Genomic DNA, 11,338 nt, shown 5'->3' with positions numbered 1-11,338 from the left:
AAATGCAGTGCTCTTGTTGTACATAGTCTTGCTGTACTTCTCACTCCAAATCCTTCAGCGACACCTGATGTACTATTGACAGACTAAAGCCAGATTTTAGTGGGTGTCGACAATGTAATTAAACTCTGAACACTCTACAAACAAGTAGGCTGACTTCTTGACTTTTATAATCATGATTAAATCAAGAATAAAGTTTTATTTATATATTATTCTTATATACATTGTGTATTTTTATTTTATGTTATATTTAGTCATTCATTATGCCAATTAATCCTCCCCACACATTTATGTGCTTTTGTCACTGCAGTTGTACCCTACTAGCTCACTTGCCTGTGAGGAGGCACCTCTGTACTACTCCCGTACAACACCTTCCGCTGACAGGCACTGTCGCAGACTGTAGCATAGCACAGGGACAAAGATCACCCTCCCCACACGGAGTCCTGCCCCGAACATAGACAATTATGTTTTTGTGTAGAAACTTGAACCCTAGAGTCCGTAAAAGACGATAACAGGAAATGGGTTCTCTTTGTCCTTGAGAATTTTTCGCAAAGGTTTGACATATTAATATATATATTGTTGGGCCCATGACATGTGCACGGACAGTGCACAAGCATACACAACACACACAGAGCACAAAGTAGAATAGAATACTTAATGGCAACAATTAAATTCACAGTATCACCAATTAAAAGCATGGAAATGGATTAAACACAAAAACCCAAAGCTTGTTTCCATTGTGGTCCATTATAAAACATACAGCAACACCCAACAGATAAATAACCATATAAAAGTAAAAACACAATCATACATACTAATAGAACAGTACACATAACTTAACAAAGGCAGACCAAAAGAGTTAGGGTGAGAAAGAGTGAGTCCAGGCAGGGGATAAGTCACTAACACAGTGACAACAACACACACACACACACACACACACACACACACACACACACACACACACACACACACACACACACACACACACACACACACACACACACACACACACACACACACACGTAACACAAGCACGGTTGTTCAAATCTCCAAAAAACTGAATGACGTGGTCCACAGAGCTGTCACAATGAATCATTCTGTTTCTCTGTTCTCATGAATATTCCCCCTATCAGCCATGTGACAGTTGACTCTGACCACTCAGCCCTCAGTAGAGCTAGCATGACAATAGAACGGTCCTGACTGGACATAATGTCATAACCTCTTGTCACATGTGATGTAGGCTTCTTTATAACAGTTTCTAGTTCATTGTCAGTGTTGTCCGGGGAAGCTTCTAAAAGGGTCTACCTGTAGAGCAAATAAAAGCAAAAAAGTTGAACAAATCTTTACTACATTTTAATTGTTTGAACTTAAAAGTTAATATGTCCATCAGTATAGGCTTAATAAATCAAGTCTACATCTGAACCCAGAATCACAGTTACTGTATAACAGGTGTAAGGTAAACCCTTCTGGAAACTTGTATTGCAATATCAGTATGGGTAACTATTGATCAGTTTGACCATGCAATTAATTGGTTATTGGATATCGGCCGAAATGATTGCATATCGTCTATTGTGCTTCCGTACTTTAGTACAACCACTGACTTCTACTGTTTGCCATTTAGTCTACTTTGCTGAACTCTGCTTGTTGAGTTGGAGGAAAGTATTTATTGTTCACGTAACTCATCCAGAGTTTCACAGCTGGTCTGGGGATTTAAACCACGACTCTCCTTGTAACAAGCCTGCTTCTCTAACTAGCCTACTCAAAATATTACGTAGTAGTAGTACACATTTTGTTATACAAAGTAGTACTCAATTCAAGGCCTTTTGTGTAACTATGCATATGCATAACAAAACTGTCACATAATGTGTACTAGTACTCTATATGAAACCTCACTTACAGTTACTATAGCCCAACTTTGGGCAAAGGCCGCGAACAATGGCCCTACAGAAATTTCATCCTTGGCCAATTTCTCCAGCTGTCCCCATGTATGGGCCTCAGCCCTCAGACCTCTAAACATCTGCTTCCAGGTCCTGGTGCCAGGTGTTTCTTGGTCTGCCTCTTTTCCTTTTCTCTTGTGGATTCCAAAAGAGGGCATTTCTTGTTGTGTTGTAAGATACAGGCTTGAGAAAGAGTGTGACCAATCCATCATCTTTGGAGGATGTATTCCTCTACAGGCTGAGGCTGTGATCTTGTTCGCTGCCACAGTTCCTTCTTGCTGATAGTGCATGCTAGGCTAGATAGGCTTTTAAGTGCTGTTGAATGGTCTGGATTCTCTTCATGGTGGTGACAGTTGTTCTCTTCTTTCGCTGTCACCATGATGAAGAGAATATGAAACCATACACTGTATTAAAAGTGGATTAAACTCTGAGAGTGTAACAAGACTACTGCACTGTATGTGTCCATGCCCAACTCACAGCCCCTGAAGTCTGTGCTGCTCCTTACACCCAACTGGGAATTTGCTGACGGGTTTGCGCTCTAGATAAAGTAATTGGGTCACCGAAATCAGTAGGGTTCATTCTGGAATCTGCCTATAGATCATAAGATATCTTGTTTGAAATGTTTATTTTGCCATGAGGATATGTCATAGTGTCACTAAAATAGTTAAGGTTCGTTCCAAGGAGCATAAATGTGCTCGGCAAGTTTCTTTGCAATCTGCTCATTAGATTTTGAGATAACTTGTGTGGAAGTGGAAGGTTTGGTCTAGGGTGGCACTAGAGGAAATGCAATGGGGTCACCACCAACATCAGTGAGATGCAAACTTGCTGAGCGCATTAACTTTCATGACAATCTTCTGCCCATTTAAAAATATATATATATTTTGTGTGCAAGTGGAACCTAATGATGGCCCACTATGTTTAGATTGTCCAAGGCATCAAAACAACAGCTCATTCATTCCATTCAGGCTTAATGTCACATCCTCAAACCTATAATATTTCTGATGCCGATTGCTTTGTTTTAAGAGTTATTTAGCTTGAAGTTGTGTAGCTACAGATGTTATCTGAAGATGTAGTGCTAAAAACAGCTCCAGGTACGTCTATATTATATACTATAATTATTATATTATATTGGCTAACATGACCCATCGGCTTAACTGATTGGCAGAGCTTCGCATAACATTTGTGCTGCACATCCAGTATAAATGGATCGACTTACATTGTTTCCGAATTGCATGGCCAAATAGGCCGGTGCCCTAGTTATGAAAGTTTAACAAATAGAGTGGCCTAAAATGTCACTACTGTGAACATGAACTCAACTCAATGCTGTGATGTTAAATGCCCCTTAGAGAGATACACTCATGGCTCAGACAAAATACAGCTCTTGTTGATTTGTTTGGTTTTGAAGGCATTATCCTGGACAAAACACAAAACGAATCAAAAAGGAATGTGTTTGCTTGAATACTACTAGAAATTGACTTTTGAAAAGTGTCTATAAAGCCGAAACTTTGATAATACTGCTGGAGCTGTCAAATGTGCGTGTCCCTCCATGACTTGTCAAGCCGGAAGTCTGACACATTACAGCTCACATATCACTGGTGAAATGAAACAAAAGGTGTATGTGTTCATGTGTATAGGTGTGTATTATAGTTGAAATGTGCTGTCAGCAGACCAGTTACAACATGACCAGAGAGTCACACACCTCTAATAACTTGGTGAGTAACTGCTAACATTCCTCCTCTCTCTCTCTCTCTCTCTCTCTCTCTCTCTCTCTCTCTCTGTCTCTCTCTCGCTTTCTCTCAATTCTTGTGCTACCGTAACTCCTTCCTGCCTGTGTCAACCACTCTATCCTTTGGCTTTTTCTCTCTCCACCTTCCTCCCTCTGCTCACTCCCTCAAATACTACCTGTATCTTCTTCCCATTTCTCTTTCTCCGTTCTATCCCTCCACCCCTTCTGTCCTGTCTGTCGCCCTCCCCTCTCTCCTTTGCTCCTTCTCGGTCTTTCATCGCTTTCTTCTCTTCTCCCTTGACTTCCCTCTGTCTGTCTTTGCTTCGCCTCTTTCTGTCACTCTCAGATGGAGTCATCATCACTATGACAGGGGAGGTGAGAGCGGGTCCAAGGTCCATGAGGGTGTGATCCCTCCCCTGTGATTGGTCAAGCACAGATTTAGACGAACATAGACCAAAAGATAGAGAGAAAGAATGGCTCACAATGTGAACTTTAGCCCCCACTTCCTGGAAGCTGCACTGGAGTGAGTATTACAAACTTCCTGTTTCACTTTCGTCCTTACATTTTCTTCTTGCTCTCCTTTATCAATGCACCAATAATAATAAACCACGGTTATGAATCACTGATATTGAATGATTTGGTAAACAGTTCACAATTCTATCACTGCACTCTTTGTAATCTCTTGGGTTTGTCATCAACTACAACTACAGTGGTTGATCTAATTGAAATTAAATGTTTAAATATTGCTGATATTTTATGTCTGTCAATACAATAAACTGTCACACACAATTATCTGTGCAGCAGTACTTTTACTCCCTCTATTCCTATTTAAAAGTTCTCCTTATGTATTTGCAGCCTCTGAGTTCTCCGAAAGTTCTCTTTCTTCCTCGTCTTGCGTGTCTGTCCAGTTGTTGTTGTTGTTGCTGTACTGTATATCCTCATGGCTATAAGAAACCCAGAGAGCTGGGAGACGATAAGGACATGAAAGGGTTAGCTTGGCTCTTTGATCTCTTGTTAAGACAGGAAAGTGTGTAAACAAGGTTTTCCCAGACCTACAGTATGGTACCACTGAATGCTATTGTAAAGCAGGCTCTAGTCTGTTGTCTACAGACAGGTACTTGTTTTTTCTCACATATTCTGCGTTTCCACAAACCATGTAGTCGCCAGCTTGTGCCGTCGTTTCCAGATACAAGGACCCTGGCCAAAGTGGGCTCAGTGGGGCCGAAAGGGGTCGAAAAGGGTGCCAATTTTGGCTCCACTTCCTGAGCAGTCTGAGGCAGGCCAAACAAGGCCAAACCGGTGATGTGTAAAGGCTCTCCACCAAACAGACTACTTCAGACTACAACGGACTGGCAGTCTGTTGGCAAAAGTTTGCATTTAGTTCTTCACAAACTGTCGGCCGATGTGCACATTGTTGTGCAAATGCGTTAGAGCTGGCAGGCTGGCCTGGAAGATCCTGCCAGTGTTGCCAGGTATGCTTATTATAAGCGTTTGGGCTTGTTTCTTAATTGTAGTTGCTTATTTGGGCTTGCTTTCAAGATTCCTTTTGAAAATAGCTGATGCAATAGGGCTCAAGTGGTGAAACTGGTCGCTTCTTTTGGCCTCATAGACCTCGTCGCTTGTTTCTCTCACAGAATCCGGCAACACTCTCAGCTCGACCAAAACATAAACACGGAGCATTTTTGCGCTATCGTAGCCTACTGCTTTGCTTTGGAGTTAATCGATTGGTATAGGAATTGAGAGTCGAGATTGAGAATATGGTATCTAGTTCAAATGTGCGACGGGCAAATGTCTCTGGCTTATTTAGGCTTGCTTCTGCACCAGTAGTAGCAAATGAGAGGTCTACTCTACAGAGCCTGTCTGACCAAACAAGCTAAACAGCCAATCAGGGTGCTCTACAGAGCCTTCACCCCCCTCTCTCCGCCCTCTTCACTACCCCACGGCTATCGACAGCTGTACCGGTCGGCCTAACGACTGAACATGCTCGGTTTCTCATCGTCGCGTCGATAGAGGTCCTGACGGACCTCTACCCGACGGAACGACGCTATCCGACAACAGGTTGTCGGCAGCAGCCGCTTTCCAACGCTCTCCAACGCTGAGTCGGACCAAAATCAGTGCGGTGGAGAGCTGCCTTAACACTGCTTGCTACTGATTGGCCGTGGTCATGATGTTTCGGTAGACTAAAGTGAGGACTGTATTTGCTCTCTCCCAGGACTTCAGGACCTGTATATAGTTTGCTTTGATTTTGCACTGGTTTTGCTGTGATTTGTTTACATTCGTTGTTAAAGGAGAGATCCGGACATTTTAAGTGTTATCTTTGATGTGTCGCTAATCACTCACCAACATTGAAAGGGACGTTGAGTTATTCCAGAGTCCCCTGAAAATCGTCTATTATAACCGATGCAGAACGAGATGACGCTGGTTGCTTGTTTCTCTCACAGAACCTGGCGTCTGTGGAAGAAACAAGCAACCAGCGTCATCTCGTTCTGCACGAACGATCGCTCGTGCGCGACATTCAGTGCATGTTTGAGTATCATGAGACTCCACGATGAGCAGTAGTAGAGAAAAAACTAACTTTGCATCGGTTATAATAGACGATTTTCACTCTTACACGGGCTCCCATTATGCCAACGGAGGACAGGGGACTCTCTGGAATAACTCAATGTTGGTGAGTGATTAGCGACACATCAAAGATAACACTTAAAATGTCCGGATCTCTCCTTTAATAAACACTTTTATTAACAACATCCAAATTTTGGTTCCATTTTTACACACTCATTTGGTTCATACGATAGCTGGAGTACTGCCTGCACAGTGCACAGTTGATTTGCATTGGTGCACAGGACGATTGGCCACTTGTCTACATTACATAATACATTGTTGGGCAAGAAGCAATCTCCACCTATGTACTTACATTACAAAGTGTCAATGACCGTAGTCTTCTACGCATAGCTGTAGATTTGAGGGGGCACTATTTTGCTATGGAAACAGGAGATATTTTGGTTGCTGGGCCGTGCAAGGCTTTACAAGGCCATATGGTGCGGTGCGGGACTGCTATAGTGTACAGTTGAAAGGGTGCAAGTTTGACAAATGGAGGTAGAGACAGAGTACAGATGACTGTGCGTATTATATTTGTATGTGTGCTGTGTATTTGTGTGTGCATACACTAGGACTCCACAGTAATTCACAAATACATCACACACAAATGCCCTGATAATCACAAGAGACTGCAGTTAATTAAGGTAATAAATGTTTATAGAATAAAAAGGTTTCATGAATAGCTCAGTATTTTAACTGTTTGGTAAAAATATTGACTGATTCATTTCAAGTAAGTTGCAGTTTCTTGTGCAAAATTAAATATGCATACATTTTCTAATGGGGATGTTCAAAAAGTCCCCATCAGATCCATGTTTATTTTTGAGGAGAGGTCAGTGACCAGTGGAACTTGGGCCATTGTGGTTTGGTCTGATGTGTGTCAATGAACCCTGAAAACCAGAATAGTCTCCTCACTTCCCCTCTCTCTTCTCTTCGTGTGTGTGTGTCAGGAGTCCTGTGGATGAGGAGGGTGTCCATGAATCTTTCAGCCAGCTGGTTGAGTTGGAGCTCCAGAACCTACATGACCTGGATGAGGAGCAACGAGGTATTGACTGTGTGTGTGTCTGAAGTAAGAGCAAAATGCCTGTTGTGTGAATACAGCCCATTATGTATCTTATTTTCCTTCTCCAGACAGCGTGGCCCAGCTGTCCAATCCAGGGCAGGAGCCATGGGGAGGTGTTGGGAGGGGGAGACGATGGGGTGGCAGTGAGGAGGAGGACCGGTACACTGACCCGCTGATCGCTGAACGATGGTCTGCCGCCACCCAGTCTATCCTGTCCTCCATGCCCAGTCGCACCATCGGTAAGTACAGACGGAAAGAGAGAGAGTGATGAATGGAAGTCTCTGAGTGAGCGAACGAGCGAGTAAAGAGAGTGAGAAAGAGACTGAGACAACTCAATTTTTTTTTTTTTGTAGAGCACATTTCAAATGACCGAAGCCAACCAAAGTGCTATACAACACAGCAGTAGAAACAATGCATACAATACAAAATTACATGCAGCAATTGAAAAACTATTTAAAAAATGCACAGCAGAAAATAGTGAGGTTGAGTCAGTGGTCATGGAGTATCAGATTAGCTGTGCTCAAAGGCCAGAGAAAATAAATATGTCTTCAATAGTGATTTAAAAAGGTCTATGGACTGAGAGGCTCTTATATTAAATGGAAGGCTATTCCAGAGCCTCGGGACAGCCGCAGCAAAGGCTCGATCACCTCTAGTTCTCTGTCTGTAGACAGACAGACAGAGCGATCTGTTTCCATGATCGGCATCTCGACCGGTGTGAGATGCTTTGTTTTGCCGGTAAGTCTCCCTGGAGGCGGAGGGAGGGAGGGAGGGAGGGAGGGGGGCAGAGATAGAGAGAGCGACATGCAGAGGGGGAGGGAGAGAAAGGGAGACATGTAGAGAGAGTGAGAGACAGGAAATCGAGTGGGTTGCGTGTTGTGTCTCAACAGTGCCAACTACTGCTTCCTATCACACTGGTAGATGATATGCAACATGTTGTACACATACACACTTCCCTGTATCTCTCTCTGTTGACAGAGCCAGTCTGAAAACTAGAATTTATTGCAATGTGTTGACTTATGGAAAAGTATTCTAGGAGTTGGTACACAGCAATGCTTTTTTTTGGGCGGTGAAACCGCCCCTATAAGTGAGATTTGGAAAAATTTACAAATATCTCGGGCAGTGAAACCGCCCCTAAAAGTGAAGTTTGGAAATTTGTACAATTATCCTGCGCTGTGATTGGCCAATCACAATCTATTCAGGACTGTGATTGGCCAGTGTCACATGACACATGTGCATAGCCCTATATAAGCAACCATAACTTAAAAAAAACCATATATTGGTTTTTTTAAAGTTATGGTTTTGTCCATCATAAAGAGTGTTTCAATAAATGTATTTATTTGTACTTTGTACATGATTGATCAACTCCATTCAGTATTGTGATTAGCTAGCAAGACACATGTTGTGATTGGCTAGTGATACATATGACGAAACTAATCTAAAACCACTGTGATGTAACACTAGTATATTACTTAGATACTGTCCATTTCGTGAGAACAGTAAAGTAGAAGTCAAAGATCACTATGGCTGAAATGAGAAAAGGGAAAAGCATGTGCATAGCCCTATATAAGAAACCATAACTTTAAAAAAACCATAAATTTGTTTTTTTAAAGTTATGGTTTCGTCCATCATAAAGAGTGTTTCAATAAATGTATTTATCTTTTGTACATGATTGGTTGACTCCATTCAGTATTGTAATTAGCTAGCAAGACACCGCCCACTTCACACAGGGTGTGATTTTTTTTACTAGAATGGATGTTTTTGCTTATTTTTAACATACGTACAGGGTAATAAAACAGATAGATGTAGATAATACTTAGATGCCACCATTGACATCACCAGAAGAACAGTAGTAAAAATAAAATACATTCAAGTACAAAAAAGAAGAAAAATTATCGAATAAATGACAATAAAGATTAATAAAAAATGTAAGTGAAGGGTAGAGGCATAATCAAAGTGGCTGCAGCAGACCCAGCTGGCACCAGCTGTGAAGCTTATCTTTCTTTCAAGGACTAGTCTGTTTCTCTTTCGGAACCAGTCCAATTTAGGGATATAAATGTCGTTCTCTTTCTGAAACAGTTTTTATGGTCCAGAATTCTGCACCATAAAAGTTGAGGACAGGAATCTGCTCTTCAGACCGGAAGCATGTTCGACCATACACGTGGGACCACATCAGAAATGTGGTCCTCTACGGGGTACTACCACGGGTCACAGACAAAGTCAGAGAGAGAGAAGGATGCGGCTGCGTCAGGTACCCGGAACTAGTGGCAAGCAAACTGACACTGTGGAAGCCAACCCAGGGCAACTGCACTGCGGCATGACAGCTTAGCTAACAACACTGTAGAGCTCAAGACCCTGATGCTAGATAGGAGAGTGTGGAGGGCAGTGATTCAGGAGTCCCGAGTTGGTGTTGGCTAGCTAGACCACACTCTCGCCTCGCATGAGCAGCAATCAGCTGGTTGATGCTGAAAACTGAATTTCCCCCGCGGGATCAAATAGGTCTAATTAATATTATTTCTTTCCCAGGTCGCAGCCGTGGAGCCATTATCTCTCAGTACTACAACAGGACCATGCAGCTGAGGAGACGCAGGCAGAGCCGTCCCTCCATCAAAGACTTCTCACACTCTGCGCGGCCCTCCATACGAGGGTACATGGTGGAAACGGACTTATTGGAAACCGACGGAGGAGAGAGTGAGTGGAGACACAGACATGCAAACACTCTCTCTCTTTGTATGTCTCTCTCACCTCCATTCCTCCAACCAAAGTGGATCCTAACAGTTCCGTTTGGGTCCAATTTTACACTCTCAGAGTTAAATTAATACCGTGTGCAGCATAATAACCCATACCATGTGTGACTATGTCATGTGTTCCAGGGAATAAGAGAGAGCAGCTGGTGAACAACTTGCAAAACTTGTCAGTGAGTGACAGGGTAAGGATGCTCAGGGCCATGCCACTCAGTGTGGCTGAGAAGATGGAAATCAGGTAAGTTAGGACAGTATGTTCAGGTTGTTCTCTTTGTATGACTACCTTGTCCCATGGAACGCTGTTTCACGATGAGTCCTCCTCAATTCATTCTCTGTCTCTCTCTCCCCTGTCTTTTTATCCCGTCTCTCTCAATCCCTCTCTCTCCCACTCTTCTTTGTCTCTCCAGGAGGCAGGCATTGAATAAGCCAAAGCGTTCCTTCTCTAACAGCAAGATCCCCTGCTGCAAGCAGCTCAAGTATAACATCATCACTGTAAGTCGCCAACTCTCACCTAATTCTATCTTTCTCCATTCTACTTCCTGTATTTCATGTCCTCCACCTCATCTGTCTGTTAGCAGGATATCTTGAGCAACTATGGTAGAAAAGTTTATCCTAGGTCACGGAAGTACTGAATAAAGTGAAACCCAAGTGTAAAGTCTTGACGTGGATGGAATTTAAGTTTTTCTGCAGGCGCAGGAGGGAATTAGCGCCACTTGCTGGGCCATTAATGATTACTTACGCATTGGCTTCAAAATGAACAGAGAAACTTTTGGCACCTGGTGCATTCGTAGTACGTTCGCCTGTCTGTCCGCTGTAATGCTGACTTTGAGCCACTAGTCAAGGCCAGGAGGATGTAATCAACAGGGCACAGGTGTAGGTAACAGTTGAAACAGGAAAATGGATACACATATCACATACAGTATCACCAACAATGTTAAGACGTGTGGAACCAGACCGGAAATTATTGAAGAAGGAGACAACAGATCTTGTTTATTGTTGCTTTGGTGGCTATTTTGCATCTACTTGTTTTTATTACAAGCCGTGACAATAACCTTGGACAAAGGTGTACTGTATCAGCTAGGCCAGTGTGTATCAACCCTGGCAAACGTCCCAATTTTGGGCCGGGGCTACTGCTGAGGTGTGCCGCACCGTTTGAAGAAGGTTTGAAAAAATATCATTTTGAAAAAAAAAACAATAATTTTTAAACAATAATAATAATCAGGCATGCAAACAGCCCCGAGGTGAAAAGGGTGACAACATGCTGTTTTTTCACTATTGC

At 42.7% G+C, this 11,338-nt stretch overlaps 1 protein-coding gene across 3 annotated transcripts in view; it reads left to right on the top strand.

The window, feature by feature from the left end:
• The window catches only part of tmc6b (transmembrane channel-like 6b), a 32,764-nt gene that overhangs the window by 6,773 nt on the left and 14,653 nt on the right, over positions 1 to 11,338 (top strand). For 2 of the 3 annotated variants that reach the window (XM_080415425.1, XM_080415426.1), the window contains exons 2-7: positions 4,007 to 4,183; positions 7,206 to 7,300; positions 7,387 to 7,557; positions 9,842 to 10,006; positions 10,189 to 10,297; positions 10,467 to 10,551. In XM_080415425.1, the coding sequence (XP_080271551.1) occupies positions 4,134 to 4,183; positions 7,206 to 7,300; positions 7,387 to 7,557; positions 9,842 to 10,006; positions 10,189 to 10,297; positions 10,467 to 10,551 (675 nt within the window). In that variant the 5' untranslated portion in view covers positions 4,007 to 4,133. Of the gene's footprint in view, positions 1 to 3,568; positions 3,647 to 4,006; positions 4,184 to 7,205; positions 7,301 to 7,386; positions 7,558 to 9,841; positions 10,007 to 10,188; positions 10,298 to 10,466; positions 10,552 to 11,338 lie in introns of all 3 variants that reach the window. The other variant, XM_080415427.1, reaches the window with a different exon arrangement.

The sequence above is a fragment of the Gymnoscopelus braueri genome, assembly GCF_963280865.1.
Source record: "Gymnoscopelus braueri genome assembly, chromosome: 2".
In the NCBI taxonomy this organism is placed as follows: Eukaryota; Metazoa; Chordata; class Actinopteri; order Myctophiformes; family Myctophidae; genus Gymnoscopelus; species Gymnoscopelus braueri.
Note: the sequence above shows the minus strand (reverse complement) of the source record. Positions and strands in the feature narration are given on the sequence as shown.